Below are 27,119 nucleotides of genomic sequence, written 5' to 3'. Positions count from 1 at the left end.
ATGTTGAAATAAAAAGGTTAACAATGACACTCAGGTAAAATGCACTCTTTCTACATAAGATAAATATGAAGATAAAGATATGAAATAAAAGTCAAGCATCTGCATAAGAGCATATTGTCACTGTTTAGAGTTGAAAAGGACCAAAACGCAGCAGGACATCTGCAGGCGCATGGTAGTGGAATACCTTTAATCAAAGACTGAACTTACAGGATGAAAAGGAAAACTCAGGAACCAGGATTAACAGAAGGATAAATCAGACCAGCACAACAGGAGGGTAACAGACGAACAGAAAACACAGCTCTAAATACAACAGAACTCAGGTGGGTGCAATCAAACCAAACACAAACAGGTGCGGATCATGACAAATATAACAGCAATGGATAGAATAAGCCTTATACAGGCCTCTATAAAATCTGCTTAATGTTTTTCCGAATTCAGCCAATTTATTTTTTTTTTTATGTCTTTTCTTCAAAATTCTGGTTTCCATTTTTTGTCAAATATTTTTTCATCAAATTATATGGTGAATGCACACAATTTTAACAGTTTGTTTGTTTTGTAAAGCAAACAAACTGTTTTGTAAAGCAAAACAAAGAAACACCCTAACAAGTTTGTTACGAAATTGACAACATCATCTCTTAACATATTAACTTACAATTTCACAACAGCACCTCATGTGGCTTTACGTTTATTTAGAAATGACTCCCTGGCCTATTTCAGCTACGAAGTCTTCAATAAAATTATTGAGCAGCTCACATTAAAATGGCAAACAGGAAGCTGTAGCAGCCAACACAATCTCTGTTTGCCTGCTCTATTACTTTGGGCGTCAGTTTAAAGGATGGAAAATGCTTAGACTGTTTGTAAAAATCCAGATTTTTTAGGTCACATACACAAAAGAACAATTTCCACAATATTCCTCCTTTTATGTTGATAGATTACTGTTTGCTGAGTTCAATAATTCCTTCAGCATTTTCCACAAAACTATCATCATTGGAGTTTTATCAGACTGTCGGCATGTTTCTATTCCTCTCAATCTAATATCATCATATTGCCAAACCCTATGATGTGTTATTTAGGGTATTTTTTTAATCATCAAGTAGCCTTGTAAATAAAACAGTCTTGAACAGCATATGGACAAGTCAGAGTAATTGTATTCCAGCCACCTTGGTTTCTCTTCACTTTGCTCCCATTGGGGGACTCAGTGGTGCATTGCTTATACAGGTCCTTCTCAAAATATTAGCATATTGTGATAAAGTTCATTATTTTCCATAATGTCATGATGAAAATTTAACATTCATATATTTTAGATTCATTGCACACTAACTGAAATATTTCAGGTCTTTTATTGTCTTAATACGGATGATTTTGGCATACAGCTCATGAAAACCCCAAAATTCCTATCTCACAAAATTAGCATATTTCATCCGACCAATAAAAGAAAAGTGTTTTTAATACAAAAAACGTCAACCTTCAAATAATCATGTACAGTTATGCACTCAATACTTGGTCGGGAATCCTTTTGCAGAAATGACTGCTTCAATGCGGCGTGGCATGGAGGCAATCAGCCTGTGGCACTGCTGAGGTCTTATGGAGGCCCAGGATGCTTCGATAGCGGCCTTTAGCTCATCCAGAGTGTTGGGTCTTGAGTCTCTCAACATTCTCTTCACAATATCCCACAGATTCTCTATGGGGTTCAGGTCAGGAGAGTTGGCAGGCCAATTGAGCACAGTGATACCATGGTCAGTAAACCATTTACCAGTGGTTTTGGCACTGTGAGCAGGTGCCAGGTCGTGCTGAAAAATGAAATCTTCATCTCCATAAAGCTTTTCAGCAGATGGAAGCATGAAGTGCTCCAAAATCTCCTGATAGCTAGCTGCATTGACCCTGCCCTTGATAAAACACAGTGGACCAACACCAGCAGCTGACACGGCACCCCAGACCATCACTGACTGTGGGTACTTGACACTGGACTTCTGGCATTTTGGCATTTCCTTCTCCCCAGTCTTCCTCCAGACTCTGGCACCTTGATTTCCGAATGACATGCAGAATTTGCTTTCATCTGAAAAAGTACTTTGGACCACTGAGCAAATGTCCAGTGCTGCTTCTCTGTAGGCCAGGTCAGGCGCTTCTGCCGCTGTTTCTGGTTCAAAAGTGGCTTGACCTGGGGAATGCGGCACCTGTAGCCCATTTCCTGCACACGCCTGTGCACAGTGGCTCTGGATGTTTCTACTCCAGACTCAGTCCACTGCTTCCGCAGGTCCCCCAAGGTCTGGAATTGGCCCTTCTCCACAATTTTCCTCAGGGTCCGGTCACCTCTTCTCGTTGTGCAGCGTTTTCTGCCACACTTTTTCCTTCCCACAGACTTCCCACTGAAGTGCCTTGATACAGCACTCTGGGAACAGCCTATTCGTTCAGAAATTTCTTTCTGTGTCTTACCCTCTTGCTTGAGTGTGTCAATAGTGGCCTTCTGGACAGCAGTCAGGTCGGCAGTCTTACCCATGATTGGGGTTTTGAGTGATGAACCAGGCTGGGAGTTTTAAAGGCCTCAGGAATCTTTTGCAGGTGTTTAGAGTTAACTCGTTAATTCAGATGATTAGGTTCATAGCTCGTTTAGAGACCCTTTTAATGATATGCTAATTTTGTGAGATAGGAATTTTGGGTTTTCATGAGCTGCATGCCAAAATCATCCGTATTAAGACAATAAAAGACCTGAAATATTTCAGTTAGTGTGCAATGAATCTAAAATATATGAATGTTACATTTTCATCATGACATTATGGAAAATAATGAACTTTATCACAATATGCTAATATTTTGAGAAGGACCTGTAATTAGCAGGAGTGTGTGCTAGGACTCAGCTAAGTGCTTTTTTTATAACAGAAAAAGGCTTTTCCTAGAGTAGAATGGATGTCATCTAAATAGATCTGGCATCCTAAAAACATAGAACATGCACTTCAAAAACCGTTTTTTTTTTTTAATGGCTCAGAGCTTTTACTTTCAAGGTTAATTTATGGATAGATTTATACTCACAGTAAGGCATGAGTGCAGAACTGAGTGATATTTGCATACACTTAAACATTCTTTCACGTTCTTTGCTGCTAGAAAGAAAGAAATTGTCAGTGCTACCACTCTTTTGTTGGTCAGAGGTATAAGTGATTACTGCTTCTATGCATAGTTAGGCAGAGCTAGGTTATTTGTCTGGACTGCTGTTCTTGTTCCAGCATAATAGCTTTATTCACTGGCCAAAGCTTGTCCAATTGGACAACAATAGTTTGCAATGTCCCAACTCCAAAGATTTAAGCATTGGGTTTGTCCCTGATTGACTTATAGATGGCAAATAGTAGCATGTTGGCAAAAATTTGGTTCCGGACCAACCTTTCTCTTCTCTTGTCTGCTGGCTTGTGCTGGGGATCAGGGGAGAATTCACATACCATTGCCATTGTTCAGTGTAAAGAAACATTTACCAGCAGGAATAATTACACTTTCTACCACATTATCTTGTTTTTGTTTGTCCAGGATAAATGAGAAAAATTTGCAGCACCATTTTTTAATAAATAAATAAATTCCATGTTTTCAAAACTCTGTTTATGAACATTTCAAACATGAAATTTTATATCCATATGATTTTTTCACAGCAACACATGCTGCTTTTCTACAAGAATTACCTTTGACTCTACAATGGCCACTTTGTTCTTCTGTTCTAAAGGTTGAAGACTTTGATTTAGGCATTTTCACATACCAAGATGTTTCTTTTGGTCTGCACTTTCAGACAGTGCCCATGCAGAACACACAGACAGAGGGTAAAAAGAAGGCAATGTGTTTTTGCTGTGATGAATAGGATTTAAATCTTTGGATAAGAGCAAGTATGGCAGTGGCATAGGGGTACACAGTTCATTACAAAAATTCTGTAGAGGATAACCAGAGGATTAACCAGATTATTGGGCACAAACGTCCAATTGCTTGTTAATTCAAATGGTGAATTAGTTAAGCTGAAGGCAGCATCTTAATGCATTAAGGCCTCTAGATGTGGTAAAGATGGCTTGCTGAAGTTCCAATTGAGCACCAGCATGGTGAATAAAGGATATTTCAGTTAATTTAAATATGGCATGGTTGTTGGTGCAAATAGGAACTGCTCTGAGTATTTCAGAAACTGATCTACTGCGACTTTCACCCAACCATCTTTTAGGTTTACAGAGAATGGTAAAAGATAGTAAGTGGTAAATCTTTCACTCAGACCCGAAGAAGTCGCCGTTAAATGACGTCACAGTGAGCTCCCCTCACCTCATGTTCATAAAATAAAAAAACTGTTCAAGTTCTAAAAAATGTGAGCACCACTCAGGAACACATTCATTTGAACAAGTTCATGCACAGCACTGCTTGTATCAAATCACTGTACTCGAATGGCTTCTGGACAGTCACCAGATCTCAATCCAGTAGGGGAAATTTGGGGTCAGGTGAAGCAGGAGATGGGGATCATGTATGCCCTGTGAGAAATTTGCAGAAACTGTGTGATGCAATTATTTCAATGTTGACCCAAATCTCAGAGGAATGTTTCACATAGCTTGTTGAATTTATGCCACAAATAATCAGGGGAATTTTGAAGATAAACGGGGGTCCAAATAAGAACTGGCAAGGTGTACAAATGGTGGGTGAGCATAAACTGTAAATAAAAAAACAAATGCAATATCCCATGAAACGCGTATATAAAACAAAGCACTGCTGCATTGACTGTCAGGTCCAAAAATATCCTTTTCTTCAAATAGTTACTCATAGCTGCATCTGTATAACTGAAGCTGTTTAAAGACTGAAGATAATAAACTTGATTAACACATTTAGCACAAATCAGCCGGACATCTCCAGAACAGATGAGTCACCAACTCTGGGAAAGGCAGTTATTGGCTCACAAGAAGAAGATCACAAATATTGCTCACTCTTGATCGTATCAGAGGTGTTCAGCTGCTGAAAGGAAAGCCTAGGGAAAAAGGGCTGCTGCTGCCAATGTTGTTTTTAGTCAGACTCAGTTATTTGTTATTGCCTCCCCCCCCATTTTTCCTTGTTCCTTCAGCCAAATGCTGCGTGTGCCCTTTCTCTGCATTCAATTTAAACAAGTAAGTAAAATCAGACTGACTGATATCCCAATCAGTCAGTCTGCATCCAAGTCCCCAGTGAGTCTAGCAATACCCACAACATCCAGGCTTCCCTATGAGGATTGGCTCAGATTATCTGATAACATGATACTGTGTTTGCTCTTTTAAAAGTATATGGTGCAAAAATATAAACTCGTACCCGTACTTGTCGTCTTCCGCTTTGCTCGGGACCGGGTCGCGGGGGCAGCCGACTCAGCAGACATCCCTCTCCCCAGACACCTCCTCCAGCTCCTCCGGGGGAGCCCAAGGCGTTCCCAGGCCAGCTGAGAGACATAGTCCTCCAGTGTGTCCTGGGCCGTTCCCTGGACCTCCTCCCGGTGGGACGTGCCTAATGAGGAAGGCGTCCAGGAAGCATCCGATATAGATGCCCGAGCCACCTCAACAGGCTCCTCTCAATGTGGAGGAGCAGCGACTCTACTCCGAGCCCCTCCCAGAGTGCCAAGCTCCTCACCCAATCTCAAAGGGAGCCACCCTACGGAGGAAGCTCATTTCAGCCGCTTGTATCCGGGATCTCGTTCTTTCGGTCACGACCCAAAGTTCATGGCCATAGGTGAGGGTAGGAACGTAGACCGACCGGTAAATCGAGAGCTTCGCTTTTCAGCTCAGCTCTCTCTTCACCACAACAGACCGGCACAGCGTCCCCATTACTGCGGCAGCTGCACCAATCCGCCTGTCAATCTCCCACTCCATTCTTCCCTCACTCAAGTCAAGTCAAGTTTATTTATATAGCGCTTTTCAGCAACAAGGCACTCAAAGCGCTGTACACAAGGAAAAACATTACAATGATACAGAAAATCAAACTCAAAAAAACAAATCAAATGACATTAATAATCCTTGGGGGTTTACTGGTCTAAGCTGGTTCTAATCCAATCTTTCTAATAGAGGTAATCAGCTCATTAAGTCCTCTGTGGTAAGGAATTCATCCTGTGCTAGAAGAAAAACGATAATATTAATCCTTGAGGTCGCTGATATGAGTCAGCTGTGGTCCCATCATTCAAATAATAACAGTCATGGGCACTCACTGAAGTCTAAGTAGAGAAGCTGGGTCACTGGTAGGTCCAAACTTTTTAAGTACTAATAATGTTTGGCTTTCACTAGTATGAAATTGTTGTAATACAATCCTTCTAAGAAATCTAAAAATCTATGAATCCTTCTAAGAAATCTAAAAATCTCTGGTCATTGGTGTAGAAACAACTGTAGTAAAATTTTCAAATACTAATAATAATTGGCTTTTGCTGGTGAATCCTTCTGAGAAATCTGAAAATCTATGAAAAGTAATGAAATCACACATTTAGGTAAAGTAAGATAGGAGGAAAAGAAAATCATATTTTGGACTCTATTCTTAGCAGAATAGAGTCTGAAATAGTACAAAAAACCTCAGCAGGGGTAAGCAACACACACATAAGTAAAAATTCAGCAAGGGTACGGTGGAATCTTGAGGGTGCGAATATATATAAGTCTGAGTGTGTTTGCAAGAATTAGACTGTCAACACTGATAGAAGCGCCATTGTCCTTGAGAAGAGAGGTGGAAGTTTTATCAATTGGCCGCATAGTCCTATCAGCACACAGCTGGTAGGGGAGTGCTGGGGAAGAGCGTCGTGTTTATATAACATCCAAGAGATGTTTCTCAATAGCCAGTTAGCAGAAGTTGCCAAGGCCACGTTGGGGTGCCGGATTTAGAAAAACAATAAATGTTGTGGTTCAGGCAGTTGTGAATTTCCTACCACCTTCAGAGTTTTACTGCTATGTCTCTATTGTGAATCCACATAGCCAAATTTCCGGTACTTTCCGCAGATCTTGAGCGTACAACTTCTCCAAGATTATATCCTTTAACCTCTGAGTCCCACCGCTGCCAGGCTGCGATTCTATTCAAGAATCGTGTCAAGCTTGTGATTCTCCCCTCTTAACATTTCAGTCTGAGTGTTGATCGCTCTACAGACTCCATACAACATCGCAGGCAGCTTTGGAATGCGTTGAACAGCTGCCCATGTTTTGCGAATTACTCAATAAGACAGGTAACCACCAACTCCAAAAAGCAGAAATCCTGTTATCAAAAGCTACGTCTTCGACCGACATCGTAGTCAGGCAAACAATCTTCCACTGCTGCCAAGAATCCATTGTGTATCCAGAGAAGAACGTCCTTTCTGGACAAGAGGGTCTCCTTTACTCTGTCTTCCCATCAAAAAAAAAAAATATGATCAATTACGTTGAGAGACCAGCTGACCAAATCCATAATTTACAAGTTTGGCAGATATGCAAAGCGAGGCTCCGAGAAAAATACAGACAAAAAACAGAAGCACAGATCAATAAAGTATCTTTGAATTGAATTGAATTGAAAACGCGTGTGTCTTCCACCGACAGCAAGAGAAAAGAGACTCGTGAACAAGACCCCGAGATACTTGAACTCCTCCACTTGAGGCAGGAACTCCCCTCCAACCTGAAGAGGACAAGCCACCCCTTTCTGGTCGAGAACCATGGCCTCGGACTTGGAGGAGCTGATCTTCATCACAGCTGCTTCACACTCGGCTGCGAACCGCCCCAGCGCATGCTGTAGGTCTTGGTTAGAGGACTCTGTGTCTCCAGCATCTCCTGGAATCTGGTCAGGGATGAATACATCCCTGACTATGCGCTTGGGCCTGCCAAGTCTTTCCGGCTTTCTACTCTTCCAGTGGATCCAACTCACCACTAGGTGGTTATCAGTGGACAGCTCAGCCTCTCTCTTCACCCGAGTGTCCAAAACATGCGGCCGAAGGTCTGACGATATGACAACAAAGTCGATCATCAACCTCCTCCCTAAGGTGTCCTGGTGCCAAGTGCACTGATGGACACCCTTATGCTTGAACATGGTGTTCATTATGGACAATCCGTGACTAGCACATAAGTCCAATAATGAAACACCACTCAGATTCAGGTCACGCCTCTCCAGGTGTCACTGTCGTTTCCCACGTGGGCGTTGAAATCCCCCAGCAGAATAATGGAGTACCCGGGAGGGGCACTATCCAGCACCCCCGACAGGGATGCCAAGAAGGCCAGGTACTCCACACTACAGCCCGGCCCGTAGGCCAAAACGACAGTCAGAGACCTGTCCCCAACCCGAAGGCGCAGGGATGCAACCCTCTCATTCACTGGGGTAAACCCCAACACGAGACGGCTGACCTGGGGGGCAACAAGCAAACCCACACCAGCCCGCCGCCTCTCTCCGTGGGCCACTCCAGAGTAGAAGAGAGTCCAGCCACTCTCAAGGAGATGGGATCCAGAGCCCACGCTGTGCGTGGAGGTGAGCCCGACTATTTCTAGTCGATATCTCTCGACCTCCCGCACAAGCTCAGGCTCCTTCCCCCCCAGTGAGGTGACATTCCACGTCCCTAGAGCCAGCCTAAGCATCTGGGGATCAGGCCGCCAAGGTCTCCACCTTCGTCTGCCGCCCAACCTTCTTTGCACCGGTCGCACTCAATGTTACTAAACACCATGAATTGGGACCATGAAAAAAGTTAAATATTCTATCAAAACCTGATTTAAAAACAGTTACAGCTTTAAAGAAAACAATGATAAGTAGTTAAGATAATGTAAAGAACGATATGTTGCTCTAAGATTTGCCCAGTTTTCACTGCCAAGGATGTGGTCTAAGAAGTGTAACGTGAGAAATTTAAACTGAGATGGTCTGTCGGTCAAGACTGAAGTATAGCAGGACTGTCATAACTTAATTAGACAATGCTACAAAAAAAACATGCCACACTGTCAAACAAATTCAATTAGTGTTTGTTATGCCCTATATGTTCTGACTGTACTGAACCCAGTGTATTTGATATTTTCTCGACTATTGATTATGCTTCTCTTTCTCTGAGTTATTTGTTTCCACTGTTAGGCAGAGGTCATGCCTGACATGCTTGTCAAAGTTGACCTGTAGGCTAATAATAACTGCCAAACCTGCCCTTCACTTTCATTCTCTATAGGTCAATAAGCTCGAAGTCTGCACTTCTGCAAATCGTATGTCATTGCCTGACTTATGACAAGAGCCAGGCCATTTCCAAGACACTCGTCATGCTGTTTTTAATTATCTGTCAAGACAGAAAGGTGTCTGCAGAACTGTTCTCTTTTATTTGATTAAAGTTATGGCTTAAACAGCACAGTGGCATGACAATGTGATTCATCTTCAGCTATTACATAAATATGACCTTGATATTATATTTGCTTTACTGTTGTGTAAAGCAAACCAATTTGTTCTCTTTCGGTTGCTTTTTTCGTTTGCCGTCAAAGCATTCTTCACTCCTGCTCGATTTAGCGGAGAGTAGGTTGCTTCAAACTTGTTTGTTGTGGCCTGTATCTTTGGGCTGTCTAGTGTCAGGAGACAATAGTGCATCATTTACAGCGAGCCCAGGAAAAGGTCAAACCTGCTTCCCAGCATGCTGCTAGTCTGATGCCATGGTGGCAGTAATAAAAACAATGGCATCTCATAGGGTCTGCTGACTTTGCGCAGGACTTATGAAAAATAAACAGTTATTAACAAGAGGTGATTGTAACAAAGACTCTGTTTCTGATTTGCTCCTAAATTACCTTGAAGAATGAAAGCGTTATAGTTTTACTGTTTTTCCAGCACAGCAGGAAAGATGAACCTCAAAAGGGGGTAGGGAAAGAGATGTAAAGGACAAATGAGGAAAAAAGAGATGGGAATCTACAGCAAACCTGAGAAAAAAAAACTCCTGATGCAGAGAATCAGTAAGAATGATTAAACAGCCTACGCAAACCAGCAACATTTGTTGTTCCTGCCATTTTTGAAGCAACTCTTGATCTTTAAGATGCTGTAATCTTTGCATCCTTGACATTAGTGATTACTCATTATCCTGTAAATAAGGCTCACCATGGACCTACTGCAGATGCTCTAATCACACAGTAATTTATGGAATAAATATTTGTTGAATGCAGTCAATCAACTTCACAACCGAATGCTTTCTGGGGAAAACATTTTTTTTCATTCAAAACATGATTCCCAGCACTTGGGGTTTATTTATCCCTTGTTAGCAAAATGAACATGTACCACCTCCACAATAAAAAAAATATTATATCGCAACAATTCATCACCACTGATTTGCTTTGCTGCTTTTATTCAAGGCATAAAATGAGTTATACCTCCAGCACATCTCCCAGCCAGGAGAGAATCTGTTTCACACTGAGGCAGCATGAGGCAGCAAAATATGCTTTAAAAGCAAAAAGACCTCTCTCTAGTCACAATCTGCCCGCTGTTACAGTAAAATAATTGGGTACTCCGCAAGCAGAACTATTTGAACTCTAGAGAAATTGTTCCATATCAAGCAAAAAAAAAACCATTAAACATCAATGCACTAATAACTAGAACAAATTAGGTGGAAAAGGAAATAAACATGGAAATATGATCCAAACCAAGACCATTTTGTCCTTGCTCTCAATGAAGGACATTTAGAATTTCCTGAATCAGGTGTTTGAAATAAATAACTTAAACAAGAAAAACTTAAATAGTTAAATAAAATTTAAATGATCATAATGAAATAGCCTTACAAAGTCAAGAGAATTCTTCAGAGAACATTGGAATCCAAAAGATAGTAAAGACCTTGCATGTTATTAGAGAAACAGTTGGAAACATAGTTCACATGGTAAATGTTAAATGAACACTGGCTGGATCTGGAGGAAGAGGAAACTATCCAAGGCTGCTGCCAGATTCCTGTGGAAGAGGGTGTTCAAAACCACTCGACTGACTGCAACTAACCTGCAGCAGTTTTAACAGTAAGGTACATACTACACACTGAAGGGCTTAGTACCTTAACTCCAAGACATACACCATTACTGACCTGAAAGGACAAGAAAAGCTGGCTCCAATTTTCTTACAACTCTAAGAATTATTTTGAGATTCTGCTCTGTGAACTGTTTAAACAAAACTGGAACTTGTTTGGCCTATGGATAAGCGGTAAGTCTACCATGGCAATGTCATTCATGCTCGGGTGCTGCTTTGCTTCCTCTGGCACAGGGAAACTTTAGTATGTGGATTCAATCAAAGATCAGAAAACCCTGGGACACAATGTCATGCCGTCTGTGAAAAAGCCGAAGCTTAGGGAATTAGTGGAGCTTTCAACAGGACAAAAATCACATGCATACCACTAACTACCATTAAATTGTTCTTGTTTTATTTGTTTAGCACAAATAGCTGCTAGTTTGTACATTTTTCCAATAAATGTAGCTTGCAGTGGAGAACTAAGAATTGTCAATGCAATTTTATATTATCTCCTTCGCAAGTTGTTGTCAGAAACTTTAAGCGCAATGTTTTTATCTGGGACACATTCAGCAGACTCAACCTGTGTTTGCACTTAACGGAAAAATGCTTCACCGACGACTGAAAAAAAAGTCGATGTCATCCAACCTGATCACAGGGCTACAAATGTGTGCTAAGTAATGTAAATGCTCAAAAGCTGTCTAGGTAATGTCAGAGTGATGGACTGGAATCAAAGCTGTGAGCTACAGTGAGAGTTCAAATCTGGAATCATCATTGGCCTGAAAACAAGATAGATGGTTTCTATGGCAGCACTGTAGATTAATCTGGCAGCAGGTGATATTTGTTTTAAGCAGCATTGGAAGCAGGACTGTCAATGAACATGTCTGTGCATGGTTTTAGTTGTGGGTTCCTGGTAAGAGCAGAAACAGGTCAGAACTCTCCAGAATATAATTTGTAGCATATGCATAAAGCATATGCCACCGTCCTTCTGTGATCATAAAATTTGTTCAGAAAACTTCTTCCCACAAGACTTCTATAAATCATAGTATTATAATTTAAGCAACTATGTTTTGTAGTCATTGGGTAAAGGTTTGCAGAAAGCACAAGTGTGACAGTGTGACTAGAGGGGAGAACCCCCAGCAGTCCCTAAAACTGCCCAACTGAGAGCTTAATTTATCATGCAGAGGCAGCAGCTGCAGCTCTTCCCATCTTCCTATTTACACTGATACACACACACCAGATGAAACCCTCCTGTTTCTATTTCCATTATCATTTTTCATATATTAATAAATAAGGCATCCATACATGTCACACACTGAAGGAATTTTAGTACTCTTTTTATTACAATCTAATATGGACTGCTAGATTGAACCTCAGATGTTGAACTAATGCAGATAATAAAAAAACTAAACATTAATAAACTGTGTAAAAATAGCACCTTTGACTGTGGTCGAGTAAAAGAGCATCTCTACTCACATCATGAAAGATAGTAAGCCCCTGTCCGGAGCTGTGCAGCGGCTGCTGTTGCTGCTGAGCCCGAAGATGCTTCTGTTTGGCCGACTGCAGGCACATAGTGATCATCTCTGCGCAAGCCAACATCTTTTCAAACGCGTCGAGCCGCACTTCTTTATCGGGGCGAACGCTTCGAAACTGTAAAAGTCTTGTAGGCTGGGAAGAAGTGGAGGAGATGCGGTGGAAGAACAGGCAGGTAAGCGTGGAGTCAGACAGAAAGGCAGGCGGGGACTAAAGGATGCTCTGCAACTTTGTGATGCGCTGCTGAGCTGACCCGCCAGCCCCTCCTGCTGGAGCCGCGATGATTGGCCCGGTTAAGAGTGCCGTGCATCTGGATTCGATGTGTTAATTGTAGCAGGAAAAACAAACAATTTCTCGGTTGTCTTTTCTTTTAAAATAATTAGATTCATTCAGTAAATCCCAGGTTTAGAAACCTTGAACTTTTGAACCAATTTGTCATGTTACAGCCACGAACTTCACTGTATTTTGTTGGGATTTTATGTAAAAGACAAACACAAAGTAGTGCGGATTTGTGAAATGGAAGGAAAATTAACTGTCAATGTTTTTTTATAAGTAGAAATCAGAAACGTGTAATTTATATTCATCTCATTTACTCTGGCACCCCAAAATAAAGTCTAGTACAACTGCCTTCACAAGTAACTTAATTATTATTATTTAAGGCAAACACTATAGTGTGTGTAATTTTATCTCAGTGAAAATACAGCTCATCTGTGCATCCTCGGAGGAGAGCATTAGTGAACCAAAATAATTTGAAGACAATGCAACACTCAAGACAGTTCAGGAATAAAGTTGTGGAGAAGTTTAAAACACGCCCAGGATTTAAAACAACATTTAAAGCTTTGGACTTCTAACAGAGCACTGTTAAATTCAATTTCCAACAACAAAAAAAGAGTATGGTGCAACTGCAAACATAGAGGAACATAGAGGGGGCAGCATCATGTTTCGGGCAATGTTTTTCTTCTTCTAGGGAAGCTGCAGAGATCCAAAGCTCAGGTGAGAAAAGCACAAATCTGAACCTTAGGGAAGAGTGGCAAGAAAAAAGCCATTTTGAAAAAAAGCCACCTGAAATCTTGCTTTATGTTTTCAACAAGCCATATAGGGGAAACAGCAAATTATGGTGCTTTGATCAGATAAGACCTAATACATTAGGTCTCATTTTGCATGAAGGCCATATTGGCCTTCATGCAAAATGCTGGTTGTAGCAGAAAACTAACACTGCGCATAATCCTTAACATACGATGTCCAAAGAGAAAAATAGTGGAGGGAGTATCATGCTGTGAAGATGCTGTTCTTTAGCATGGACAGGGACGCTGGTCAGAAATGATGAGAAGATGGATGAACTAAATACTGTCAGAATGTGACATTTTGGACTTTGTTTTGGCTTTTCTGGTTTTGTTTACTTTAGCTAGAGGTTTCTCGTTTTTGGTTTGTATTCATGTTTGGTTATTGTTTTTGTTTTCCTGACTGTTCTGGTTTCCTTCTCCCTCCCAATGTGTTCTCCTCCCGCCCTTGTTCCCTTAGTGTGGCCTCCCTATTTACTTAGAATGGTTTCTTTATTATTATTATTATTATTATTATTATTATAGTTCTCTGGTTCCTTAGCTTTGCTCTCATCTTATATTCATGTTTTGGTATTGGTTCCTTTGCACTCTTATTTTATTAGTTTCTGTTCTGTTACTCCTTGTCATCAGTTTTCCTCTTCTAGTTACTTCTTACACGACTTTAGTTCCTTACATTCTTTGTCCCTCTTAGCTTTGTTTATCTTTATTTTCTACTCCCTCCTTTTATAGGTTAGCTTTAATTATTGTTTACTTTTATTCCAATCCTCGTTCCCTCTGCTCCATTCTCAGATTGTTCCTTTAGGTTTGTTTACTTTGTAATCAGGGTTTCCTCCAGTTTCTCTGTTACCTTTTAGTTCTTGGTTATTATATGCTTCTTTGATTATTTCATCTTGGTCTATAGTTTGGCTTATGTCTGTGTTTCTGTTTATTAGTTACTTTGCCCATGCTCTGTCTTTGTATTTGTTTCACCTGCCTCCTTGTCACACCTGTTCTTAGTTCCCTTGATTACCTGCCTTTGTCTCCCTTTGTATATTAGTTGTTTTTGTTCCATTGTGCTTTGTTGGTTCCTCATTCACGCTCTCTACCCTCGTTCTTGCCTTGTTCCTGCAGTGTCAGTAATATGTTTAGGATTCCGGCTCTGTAATGTACCTGCAGTGATTTGCTACATTCTGGCTCTTCAAATAAAGTTGAGCATTTAGTTAAGATGCTGCATCCAAGCCCTTGTCTGCACTTTGGTCCACACCAAAACCGCACCGTGACAAATACAGGGAAATTCTGGGGAGAAAAAAGTGTTTGAGTCTGCAAAAGACTTAGGACTGGGGTACAGGTTTACCTCCTAAGACAGATAACTCTTAACCTACAGCTACAAATGAATGGTTTACATCAAAGCTTTTTGATGTATTAGAATGGCCCAAAGTCCTGACCTAAAACTTATTGAGAATCTGTGGCTCTAGACCTAAAAAATGCTGTTCACAGATGCTCGCCATCCAATCATTGTTACCCTTTATTTTACCATGTAAAATATTTCAGAACCAGTTGTCACTTACATGACCTGATCAAATGGCCCAATAAAAAAAGTACAAAACCACAGAAATATATATTAAGATGCATAAACACATATAAAAACAAGGAAGGACAAGCATGTAAATCACAAGAACTGAATCAAGTAGGTGGTTCCTTTTGATAAATGGCTATGATAAGAAATCTGGCTGAGCTTGGGCTACTTTGCAACGATGAATGTTGGATTATTTCAGTCTCTACATGTGCACTTGCAGCTGTAATTGCAGGGGAAGTAGTAGTTTTGACCAAAGGTTGGGCCTGCAGTGCAAATGCCAGATATTTTAGATTTTTTTTTTTTTTTAAATCAATCAATGGATAACCTCCCATTAACTTCACAATTATTCTGTATATTCCGTTAAATCTATCACATAAAATCGCAACAATACACATTGAAGTTTCTGGATGTGATGTGGCAAAAAGGAAAAAACATCAAGGAGTATGAATATGCAAAGCACAGTTGAATTTTACCTTACCATTCCTTTTAGGTATTTCTTTATGTGATCTCCCGATAAGATATGTTATACATTTTACTTACTTATTTGGTCTCTTATTTTGTCTCATTGCTTTCTGTTTATTGCTCATTGTGTTATTCACCGTGTGCTATTTGTATGATGGTATATCATTTCAACCCTATCATTTTCTAACACCCTTATAGTATTCTATCGGTCGCAACTGTCTCACCTCTTTTAGGTAGTTTTCTTCCCGTTATTGACTTAAAACAAAAACTTTAGCAGTCATTATCCAGTGGATCATCTGTAGAAAGATGCTGCCATCTGCTGGATGTTGGGTATCATTGCTTTGACTTTCTTTAAAAACATTGCATTATTGTAAATAACCCGCAGAATCTGTTTTAATTGTTTGTGTTTTTAATTGTTGCCGTTGTATTTATAATAAAACTCCAAAAATAAACGTTTAAATAGTGAACGGTGGGAGGAGGGGCGGATTCCTTTAAATATTTTCTTCCTGAATTTGATCCAGTTTCACTTTCCCTTCCGATGACAGTCGCTCAGAAGTGAAGGCAAAGCAGGGAAGAAGTGCTCCATGTAAAACCCGTATTTACTTCTTCTATGACTTAAAATAACAATAATGTATGTTTAAGTGAAACAGCTGAGGATTCTTTGGATGCGGAGGGAACTATAACTCAAACATTTAAGGTGGGACAGTACTGAAAGTTTTTGTTTGGTCACAGTTGTGAAGTGTTCGCCATTCATGCGTTATCTGACTTCTAATGGCTTCTGAAGATTTACAGAGAAGGAACCTCAAAGAAGGTAAGCTATGTTTCGATTTTCCTTTGATTGATCTAACCGTAATTTATCTTCTCACTCACTAGACTGTTGCTGTCCCAGTTTGAAGTTTTTGTCAGTGTTTCATATTATCGAAGTATGTTTACTGCAGTTTGTGAAAATATGAAGTCATAAACAAGATTCCGATACGTTAGACAGTCAGGCCTAACATGCTAAACTTATTATTTTATGTTTATGATGGGTAGTGAAAGTGAAAGCTGTACGCAATTAACTGATAAGTCCTGTGATGTGTTTAATTGTTCCTGATGGTGCAGCAGAGGAGCTGGCCTTCTCTCTGGGCGAAGCCATCAGCAGTGGCGAATCTGAAGAGGCAGCAAATCTGTGCAAGAAGCTTTCCCAGCTCTCTGTTACAGTGTCAGTCAATATCAAGAGCCACGTCTACCCTCAGGACTCCATTAGGTGGGTGATATCTGAGTGCAGGCAAAAGTCAGTCACATTATTGCTTATTCTTAGAATTTAATTTGGAGATTATCATCATGCATTTTCTTTCTGGTTAGGTAAAAATACATGTTTGGAAAACACCACATTGATAGAAAATTACGTTCATCTCATGGAATATATTGTTTTCTTCTCTGTAGATTGATGGTTGGTGTGGAGGATGCCCAGTCGGAAAACTATATCCCAGTGACTCTTGCTGTTTCCACTGGCATGAAAATTGCAGAACTTAAAGATAAGGTGCAGTAGTGAGGCTAAGATATTAGGAATATCCCTTCTTCTTACTTAAACCATTTTTACCATAATGGTCAAAGACAACACATTAGCATAAAGATATTACCACAGCAGCTATTTAATGCTAGTATGCATTCATACCCCTTGAACTATATTTTAAATTGTCACATTAGAACCACAAAGTGTATTTTATTGTTTAATGTGATAGGCCAACAAAAACGACATGGAAGTAAAATGATATATTGTTGTCCATTTTTTGCAAAGAAAAAAAGGGAAAAGTGTGACATGTATTTTTATTTAATGCCCTCTGAGTCAGTACTGCAATTATAGCTTAAGCTCTCTGGATGAAGAGCATCTGAACAGCAGTTTTTAAGTCTTGCCACAGATTATCAGCTGAGTTTAGGTCTGGATATGGACTGGGCTATTCTAACACACAAATATCCATTCCATTGTAGCTCTGGCTTTATGATCAGAATTGTTGTCCTCCTTTTAAGGTGAATCTCCACCGCGGTCTCAAGTCTTTAGTGGCTTCTGACAGTTTTACTTCCAGGTTTCTTCTCATCAACTCTAACCTGATGAAAAGCATCCCTACAGCATCCTTCCATTACCATGATGCTTCACAGTGAGGATAGCATGTTTAAGGTGGTTTGCAGTATAATTTTGCTCCCATACATGGCATGTTTTGGCCCATAATGTCAAATTTTGGTTTCACCTCACCAGAACACCTTTTTACAATGTCTGCTGTGTCTCCTACCTGTCTTATGTCAAATTGCAAGCAGGCCATCCTATGGCTTTCTTTGAGCAATGGCTTTCTTTTTGTCCCTTTTCAATTAAGGCCATATTTGTGGAGGAAACCCCTAATAGTTGTCTTGTCTACAGGTTGTCTCATCTGCGCTGTTGATCTCTTCATCTTCCCTAGAGCTACCATTGGGCTCTTGGCTGCACTTTAAACTTATTCACAGCTTTATTCTGCTTGGATGCAATACTTGGTTAAATATCATATTTCAAGTGCCATACATTCACATGCCCAAAACATATTTAGCCTGTTGGTTGGTCTCATACTGGTCTTGATGCAGACCATATGTATGTTTTTAGTGCTGGAGCTCACGGAAAAGTTCAAAGGAAAGATATGCGTTAATCATAATCAATGTCTTCATTGTAATTTTCAGCGACAGTATCGCAATCACAAATTTTCCATGTATTTGTATAGCCCTAAGATCTTTGTATATCTTCACTTTAAAGTTAGGCTCTCGCTTGCGTTGGTCTATCACAAACACAAAATACCACGTTCATGGTTGTAACATGACAAAGGTTCAAGGGGTGTGAATACTTTTACACAACTCTGTATTGGTTATGTTGAACCTGAATTGTGTGATTAAAATGTAAAATTTTTGAAATTTTATGCTCTCTTCTGATTTTTCCAGATCAGTCATGACTTTGGATTCCACCCAACACTCCAGCGCTGGGTGATCGGTAAACGCCTAGCCCACGATCAGGAAACTTTATACAGCCACGGCATCCGCAAGAGCGGAGATCAGGCTTTCCTGTTTATCCTCTCTGCCCAGGCAGCGCAACTTACACGGCAGCAACACAATCAGGACCAGGAACAGCAGCGTTTCGCTAGTGAGTAACACACTGAAATGGCAGGAAATGTTATGTCTTTCATGTTGTTTATGATTATCCAAGCAGATCTCCAATAAAAAGATTTACAGCACAAAAAGTTTACATTTTCTTATGCTTTGACTTTAGGTATTGTGGAATCCATGCAGTCAATCCAGCTTTACCCTAGAGGAGTGGGTGGTGATGACAAAACTGCTCCTCCTCCTGTACTTCCTAAAAACAAGGCTACTCCCCAGCCTGCTGTGGCTGCTAAACCTCAGGTCGAAATGTACACAATTCAGAAATCAGAGGCTTGATAATGCCTGACATTTACAGTTCTTTTGAAACATTTACTTACACAGTTTATGGGTATGAATTTCATTGTAGTTTTGGCCTTTTTAATACTTAACCTAAACTCTGCTTTTTCAAATTTAACTTTTTTAAATACATAAAGTGTCAAATGAATACATATACACCCCTGCAATTATTTAATTAGACATCCCTTAGCAAGTTGCATCTTGACCTTTTGACTTCTTGTAGTTATCAACAGGAGTTTAGCATAATTTTGACTGGATATCTTACCACTTCCCTTTGCAGAATTGATGGGTAATTTGAATTAATTGGTTTCATTGCACAAACCTGACTTTTAAGGATGGTCCAGGAATTTTCAGGAATTCTTTAAGTATGTGATTTTTGTTCCGTTGGAAGACATAGTTGTGTCCATGTTTCAACACTATAGGTATTGATTTAGGGTAAGGTAAAACAATTTGGAGCTATCCCTGTTTAAATATTACATCTATGTTGTACAATACAATTGCAATTGTTGTCAGATAGCCTTATCGTTGTTCTGTCTAACAATACAACTTTTCACCATGAGACTTTTGGCTTGACCATTTTGGATGAACGTTTCAGTCGAGCTTAAAATTACTGATTTCAGAGCACAAGCTTTTTCGCTGGTCAGCAACCTCTCAATGTGGAACTTGCTCCACTGTGAAACGGTGAACCTGGAATTCTCACAGCTTCCAGTTTACAGACTTGAGGCTTGATCCAAGGTTGTTCCTGAACATCCTAATTAATTTGTGTTTATCTGAGGGTAACAGTTTGGGTCAGATGGCTGAAACTCGACAAAATTGCGTTTTTAAACCGGGCACTAATCCTAGATACACGTGACAATTGGAATTAAAGAAGTAAATATTGAAACCATGACCTCAACCATATTGACGATTTGTGGAATGATTTAAAACTTTGTCCATTATAAGAAACCTCCCAATGCTGCAAAAGAGAACAGTAAAAATATCCAGTCAGAATTATTAAAAAGGTTGTTAACAGAGATTTTTATCAAATTTTAATTGAGGCTGCATGTATATATTTGCACCTGCCTATATAATTTTCATCCTGGTTGGGTTGGAGCATAACCACAGTAAATTCAACTTCAACCTGTTATTGTTACTTAAATCATGCCAATTGCTTGTTGTATAATGACACTATTTACAAAATTAACTTCTTTTTAAAGAAATATCAAAAGTCTAAAATGAATGTCTTTCATGCCTATAAAGAGTGTATATTGACTTTTCAGTCGAACTCTAAATGGGTCTTGTGTAATGTGACGTTTTGGTCATCCTGAAAATGATCTAATGATAAAGGATATTACAATGGGATGATTTTGGATATGCTGCTATTTACTGAATATGTTACTATTTACTGTTTATTGTTACCCTAACGAGTTGTGTAGTTTTCATTTCTACAACTAGTGGATGCCACAAGCAGACCTCTAGCAAACATATATCTATCTACTAGAAGTTACACAACCTAACTGTGCTATCAGTCTTGAAGGTACTTGTGTAGTAGGGCACCTGAAAGAACAGGAAAGTTAATTTGTGTGTATTTGTGTTTAGTTGGGCTGGGCCTGTACAATGTGCACATACGTTAACAAGCCAACCCGCCCCGGCTGTGAGATGTGTGGAGGGGACAGGCCACAGGACTATAAGGTGCCAGACATCTATCAGCCTGACCAGGAGGAAGTTTTGCGCATTGAACAAGAACGGCTGGCCTTACTGCAATATGAAGAGGTACCAAATGCTCATTAAAAACCAGGCAAAACAATGCCGAAAGAAACGACACACTATGATATGAATAAATGTGGTAATTGATCCTTATCAGAGCAATTCCCTAATTATTGATAACGAAGTTGGTGATAATTGTGATAATTTATATCAGTCGATATTAAACCTATGTTTAATTGCTTAACTAAATCCGTGTTTTATGTGCTTTCTCCTCTGTAACCTTGTAATGTAGGCTCAGCAGCTGGAACGTGAGAAAAACTACATGTACTTGTTGGCCACAGATGAGCAGAACCTCATTTCTAATACCACAGAGACAGATTGTCCCATCTGCTTCTCCACTCTGGAGCAAGGAGAGGGTGTTGTGCTTAGAGAATGTTTGCACACTTTTTGCAGGTTTGAGAGAACATTTCTCTGTGGCTTAAGAAGTAAAAACAGATGACTAGATAGAACTGATCTTGGGATTTTAAAGTAATTTTGACTGAGTTATATTTAAAGATAAAATGTTTGAATTTCACAAAATGTCAAGAGAAGTAAGACTTTAGTAAAAAAAAAAGGTTTTAGATGCTTATGTTGCCCCTTTTAATTGAAAGAAATTTGTGTAAGCTTTATAAAAGTAAAAATTAAAAATAGTTACTGTTATAGCAATATGAAAATAATTGTTTACTATTGTTGTTTTCTAATCATCCTACAAATATAAATCTAACCACTGAATGTATATTTTATTTGTGCATCTTTAAATAGGATTTAGTGGAAATTCCATGATTTATATTTTATTCCACTTTAAGTCTAGTTTCTCAAAGTGTACAGTGAGTGACATTTTTTGCATTTGCATTACATACTTGAATGTTTTGTATGTGTGTGTCTACCTTTAGGGAGTGTCTCAAAGGGACTGTCATAAACAGCCAGGATGCAGAGGTGTATTGTGCAGACACGGATTGTGAGAGCAAATTATTGGACCGAGAGATAAAAGAGGTGAGCTGAAGCCAACTGCAGGTGAAGAAACATAGTTCCTCTGAACATAACTGTCTATCTTGAACCATGCTATAAAATGTAAAACTGTATTTTTAAAAGAAATTGAGCTGAAATTAATTGAAGAAAACATGATGGACATTCATTTTATTGCTCTTTTTTAATAAATAAAAAAGCCACTTTCAGTTTCTATAATTGAATCTAAAGTTGAATAACATTGCCACCACTCAGTGAGAACCAGCACTTAGGATATTAATTTTTGCAAAGCACACACAGCTTTAAAAGGTTGCTCACGTGTTTGTAGTCCTCCCTCTGTCTTCTTCTGTCTTGCACCTTCTAGTACAATTTCAGATAGATTTTCCCTAATCCCTGCACCTTTCATTCTGCTGTGATTCTGTGGTCAGTTGCTCACAGAGGAGGAGCACCAGCGGTTTCTGGAGCTGCGTTTGAACATTGCAGAGAGCCGCTCCGAGCACAGCTTCCACTGTCAGACTCCCAACTGTCGAGGGTGGTGCATCTACGAGGATGAAGTCAATGAGTTCAACTGCAGCCTCTGCAATGAAATCAACTGCATTCTCTGTCGGGTAGCTTTGCAATTTCTACTCCGTGTAATAATGTTTTTTTTCCCTATGCTGTAATATTAGAAGCATAACATATAATTGATTTTGCTAACTTTGTTTTAGGCCATCCACAAAGACATGAATTGTAAGGACTACCAGGACGACCTGCGCATCCGAGCAGAGAATGACAAAGCAGCTCAGCAGACCAAGCAGATGTTAGAGGTTGGTCAGCCTAGAAGCTGGTTGTTGTTTTTTTTTTTACTTTCTTATGATGACATTGGAAATCTTCTTTCTACATACAGTTCGGTGAAAAAGTCTTTGTCACCCCAGAGATTTCTTCTGTTTTTGATTTTCTTCACACTTAAATGTTTCAAATCATCAAACACATAATAATATCTGACAGATTTACTTTTATGAAGGTGCAGCTGTACAAACCTGCATGGCACTAAAAAAAAAAAAAAAAAAAAGCAAGCGCCACCAAACCTAATAACTGGTTTTACCCTTTGAGGCCACAACTGTCATCAAGTGTTTCTCATAACTGGCAATGAGTCTTTAACATTGCTCCAGAGGAATGTTGCTAGACTCTTTTTTTTTTTTTTAACCTAGTCTTTAGCTCATTGTTGAATGCATAAAGATCTTTCAGGGAATGTTTTCAAAGCTCCCTTCCGCCCAGGACATGAAAAGCTCCCAACAAATATATATGCACATTTTGTACATTTTTTACTATCCTACTCAGTTGCACATTTCCTCAAATCTGAGTATGGTATTTTTAGTAACTGTTTAGTATTTTTTTCTTATGTTGTAAATTCCCTCTTACTATTGGCTCCCACTGGAGCCCCAAAACCTTACAGATATCCTTCGACACCTTTCCAGACTGATGGATGTCAATTACTTTATTTTACATCTGTTCTTGAATTTCTTTAGAGTAGAACATTTTGTGTTTCTTTTAAAGATCTTGTAACATACTTTACTTTGTGAGATTGTCATTTTATGTGAATTCTTCATTCTACAGGCCTGTAATCGAGCCTGGGTGTGGCCAGTAAAACTGAACCAAACAAATGTGGTTAATCATGGTTAATTTGTGGTTTTGAAAGGAGGCAAATGTACTTTCACATAGGGTCAGGATGGTTTAGATTTCATGAATCAATAAAACAAAAAAGTTTACACAGGTTATCCTTGTCAGATATTAATATTTGATTGAAACATTTAAGCATGAATAAAAAGTGAAATCAGAAGTAATATGCAAGGGGGCAAATACTTTTATCATAATGCTGTAGTTATGGGGGAGCTTTTTAAAAACACCAACAACATTGTTTTACAATTTTTAGTTACCATAAACATTACAATAAATGTTGATTCCTGTCTATTCATAGTGACCTCTTAAGCAGACCACTGCAAGAAAGCTGGGTTTGTAAGCTGCCTTAAAATAAAATAAGGAGACATTATCAGTAAATATGTATTGTACCATTTTAGTTTAAAATGCAGTCACATTAAGGCTATTATGTACACTGCTCAAAAAAAAATAAAGGGAACACTTAAATACAATATAAGTCCAAGTAAATCAAACTTCTGTGAAATCAAACTGTCCACTTAGGAAGCAACACTGATTGACAATCAGTTTCACATGTTGTTGTTCAAATGGAAAAGACAACAGGGGGAAATCGTTGGCGATTAGCAAAACACTCAATAAAGGAGTGTGTCTGCAGGTGGGGACCACAGACCACTTCTCAGTATCTATGCTTTCTGGCTGATGTTTTGGTCACTTTTGAATAATGGTGGTGCTTTCACACTCGTGGTAGCATGAGACGGACTCTACCACCCACACAAGTGGCTCAGGTAGTGCAGCTCATCCAGGATGGCACATCAATGCGAGCTGTGACAAGAAGGTTTGCTGTGTCTGTCAGCATAGAGTCCAGAGTCTGGAGGCGCTACCAGGAGACAGACCAGTACACCAGGAGACGTGGAGGAGGCCGTAGGAGGGCAACAACCCAGCAGCAGGACCGCTACCTCCACCTTTGTGCAAGGAGGAACAGGAGGAGCACTGCCAGAGCCCTGCAAAATGACCTCCAGCAGGCCACAGATGTGCATGTGTCTGCATAAACGGTTAGAAACCGACTCCATGAGGATGGTATGAGGGCCCGACGTCCACAAATGGGGGTTGTGCTCACAGCCCAACACCGTGCAGGACGCTTGGCATTTGCCAGAGAACACCAGGATTGGTATATTGACCACTGGCACCCTGTGCTCTTCACAGATGAAAGCAGGTTCACACTGAGCACATGTGACAGACGTGACAGAGTCTGGAGACACCGTGGAGAGCGATCTGCTGCCTGCAACATCCTTCAGCATGACTGGTTTGGCAGTGGGTCAGTAATAGTGTGGGGTGGCATTTCTTTGGAAGGCCGCATGGCCCTCCATGTGCTCGCCAGAGGTAGCCTGACTACCATTAGGTACTGAGATGAGATCCTCAGACCCCTTGTGAGACCATATGCTGGTGCAGTTGGCCCTGGGTTCCTCCTAATGCAGGACAATGCTAGACCTCATGTGGCTGGAGTGTGTCAGCAGTTCCTGCAAGATGAAGACATTGAACCTATGGACTGGCCCGCCTGTTCCCCAGACCTGAATGCGATTGAGCACATCTGGGCCATCATGTCTCGCTCCATCCACCAACGTCATGTTGCACCACAGACTGTCCAGGAGTTGGCGGATGCTTTAGTCCAGGTCTGGGAGGAGATCCCTCAGGAGACCATCCGCCATCTCATCAGGAGCATGTCCAGGCGTTGTAGGGAGGTCATACAGGCACGTGGAGGCCACACACAATACTGAGCCTCATTTTGACTTGTTTTAAGGACATGACATCAAAGTTGGATCATCCTCTAGTGTGTTTTTCCACTTTAATTTTGTGTATGACTCCAAATCCAGGCCTCCATTGGTTAATAAATTTGATTTCCATTGATGATTTTCGTGTGATTTTGTTGTCAACACATTCAACTTTGTACAGAACAAAGTATTCAATAAGAATATTTCATTCATTCAGATCTAGGATGTGTTATTTGAGTGTTCCCTTTTTTTTTTTGAGCAGTGTATTTTCTTGAGCAATGACTTAAATATGATTATGGAAATTTAAATTTAATTTAGGTCCTAGTATACATATAGATGGTTAGGTGAAGGTTTTTTTTGCATGAAATTATTCCAAAGTCTTTTTTCATCAATTTGGATGTCTCGCATACTTTCAATGAAATATTGATCTTTATGTTAGATAAATATTTGCTGAATGATCCACATTGTAGATAAAGTTTTATTCATGGCTTTGACTTTGTTCATTTAAGAATCATAATATTTCACTAAATCCTAACAATTTGGAAAACGGCTTGTGGAACATTTTCATTTTATTTTCCAAGTGACACCATAACAATTTTTTAATGTTGCTGTTTTTTAATCTGGGCCTAAATTTAAGAGCTGTTCAATGACACTGTTACTGTAGAACATGTTGCAGAATGAAGAAGCCATGAAATGCCCACGGTGTGACATCATCGTCCAGAAAAAAGATGGCTGCGATTGGATCTGTTGTCTGATGTGCAAGACGGAAATCTGCTGGGTCACCAAACAAGCTCGATGGGGACCAAATGTAAATGTCACCACACGTGTGCATACAACGTTACACAGACACATGTAGTTCATAAAGAAAATACTGTGTTGTTGCTTGGGTTATGCATCTATTTTCTTCGTTTTAAAGGGACATGGCGATACATCCGGTGGTTGTGGATGTCGGGTCAACAATAAGCCTTGTCATCCCAACTGTCAAAACTGCCACTAAGGGGAGGACACTCATGAGCTCAGCATGATTCAGCTTTATCAATGTGAAGAGTTTGGATTGTCTTAAGCATCTAACGCATTACACTCTTGGCTGCATTATATTGTACACACATTTATAAACTTTGATGGCACATTAACCAATGCAGGGGAAAATGTCATAATTTATACATCTTTCTGCAGCTGAAGATGCCAACTGTCAACACAATGAAAAATACCTCACTGAGAGTTCTTCCTTTATTATATTTCTGCTAATTAATAATACATTGTGAGATCCAATCTCCAGCCAATCCTTGCAGTTCCTTTTATCGACCAGCGAGTTTTTGTGCTTTCTGACAAAAATGGAACAAAAGGCTGTAACACCTAAACAGGTTAAATGTAAGGAGGTTGCTTTGTTTCTACAGTGTTTAACCTTTGCTTAATAATGCAACTCATCACTTCTCAACAAAGCACCAGAATAACTGCAAAATTAATGTAGCAATTACTGGAGCCAATGAAATGTAATCAGAGCTTAATTAAGATGAAAGTATTTTGAAGTTGTAAATCCTGTATGTTTGTATTTTACCGACCATATATGAATTATTTGGGCAGTCTTCTGTGCTGACTGTGGTGAAGGATGCTGTTTACATTGCATGTTTTTATAATGCAAATCACCTTGTTTTGATGCACTTGGGGACTTTGATGTTTGAGGTCTGCAACAGCTCAGATCAGTAATTAAAATGTATTTTAATAATTTCCTTATCCTAAATTCTTCAGTGTTCACTCCTAAAGAGGTGCTGGATGAAATGTATTGCACGATGTGTTCTGTATCCTTAGGTGTTTTAGATCTGATATTTAATTAGGAATCACACATTTAATATTGAACATTTTAAAAAGTTATACTTTTACAATGACTTCAGATTTTTAAATATTGAGATTATTTTTAAAAATATATGTTTTTATGTTAGTCAAGCTTGGTTGGATGAGTTTGGAGTTATGCACTTTTGCATAACTGCAAAATAGTGTTGCCTCAGAACTCCCGCTTACATTTTGCAACATTTAAAAGTGCCTTGCCATGTTTATATTGTAAATATAATCATAATTATACAGGATTCATACAGAATC

At 39.6% G+C, this 27,119-nt stretch overlaps 2 protein-coding genes across 4 annotated transcripts in view; one reads left to right on the top strand and one right to left on the bottom strand.

Annotated features, from left to right (window-relative positions):
* necab3 (N-terminal EF-hand calcium binding protein 3) overlaps positions 1-12,652 on the bottom strand; it is a 73,872-nt gene extending 61,220 nt beyond the window's left edge. The window contains exon 1 of the mRNA XM_047348691.1: positions 12,361-12,652. Coding sequence (XP_047204647.1) covers positions 12,361-12,483 — 123 coding nt within the window. The 5' untranslated portion in view covers positions 12,484-12,652. The remainder of the gene's footprint in view (positions 1-12,360) is intronic.
* A 3,373-nt stretch (positions 12,653-16,025) lies between these two features.
* On the top strand, positions 16,026-26,748 carry rbck1 (RanBP-type and C3HC4-type zinc finger containing 1). 3 transcript variants are annotated; one of them, XM_047347758.1, is made up of 13 exons: positions 16,029-16,192; positions 16,280-16,306; positions 16,597-16,741; positions 16,921-17,017; positions 18,436-18,634; positions 18,761-18,891; positions 20,506-20,679; positions 20,906-21,066; positions 21,546-21,645; positions 22,047-22,226; positions 22,326-22,424; positions 25,687-25,830; positions 25,939-26,748. In XM_047347758.1, exons 4-13 carry the CDS (start codon positions 16,925-16,927, stop codon positions 26,017-26,019), a joined length of 1,362 nt encoding a protein of 453 aa, XP_047203714.1. In that variant the 5' UTR covers positions 16,029-16,192; positions 16,280-16,306; positions 16,597-16,741; positions 16,921-16,924; the 3' UTR covers positions 26,020-26,748. The 3 variants fall into 3 exon arrangements, with proteins under 3 accessions (XP_047203712.1, XP_047203714.1, XP_047203713.1); XM_047347757.1 differs by having other exon boundaries at positions 16,066-16,126; positions 16,228-16,306; XM_047347756.1 differs by having other exon boundaries at positions 16,026-16,306.
* Positions 26,749-27,119: the final 371 nt, after the last annotated feature.

The sequence above is a fragment of the Girardinichthys multiradiatus genome, chromosome 20, assembly GCF_021462225.1.
Source record: "Girardinichthys multiradiatus isolate DD_20200921_A chromosome 20, DD_fGirMul_XY1, whole genome shotgun sequence".
In the NCBI taxonomy this organism is placed as follows: domain Eukaryota; kingdom Metazoa; phylum Chordata; class Actinopteri; order Cyprinodontiformes; family Goodeidae; genus Girardinichthys; species Girardinichthys multiradiatus.
Note: the sequence above shows the minus strand (reverse complement) of the source record. Positions and strands in the feature narration are given on the sequence as shown.

Coding starts and splice junctions, on each gene's coding strand:
- rbck1 (XM_047347756.1), top strand. CDS start 16,267: ATGGCTTCTGAAGATTTACAGAGAAGGAACCTCAAAGAAG. Junction 16,307..16,596: donor GAGAAGGAACCTCAAAGAAG/GTAAGCTATGTT, acceptor CTGATGGTGCAG/CAGAGGAGCTGGCCTTCTCT. Junction 18,892..20,505: donor CTGTGGCTGCTAAACCTCAG/GTCGAAATGTAC, acceptor ATTTGTGTTTAG/TTGGGCTGGGCCTGTACAAT.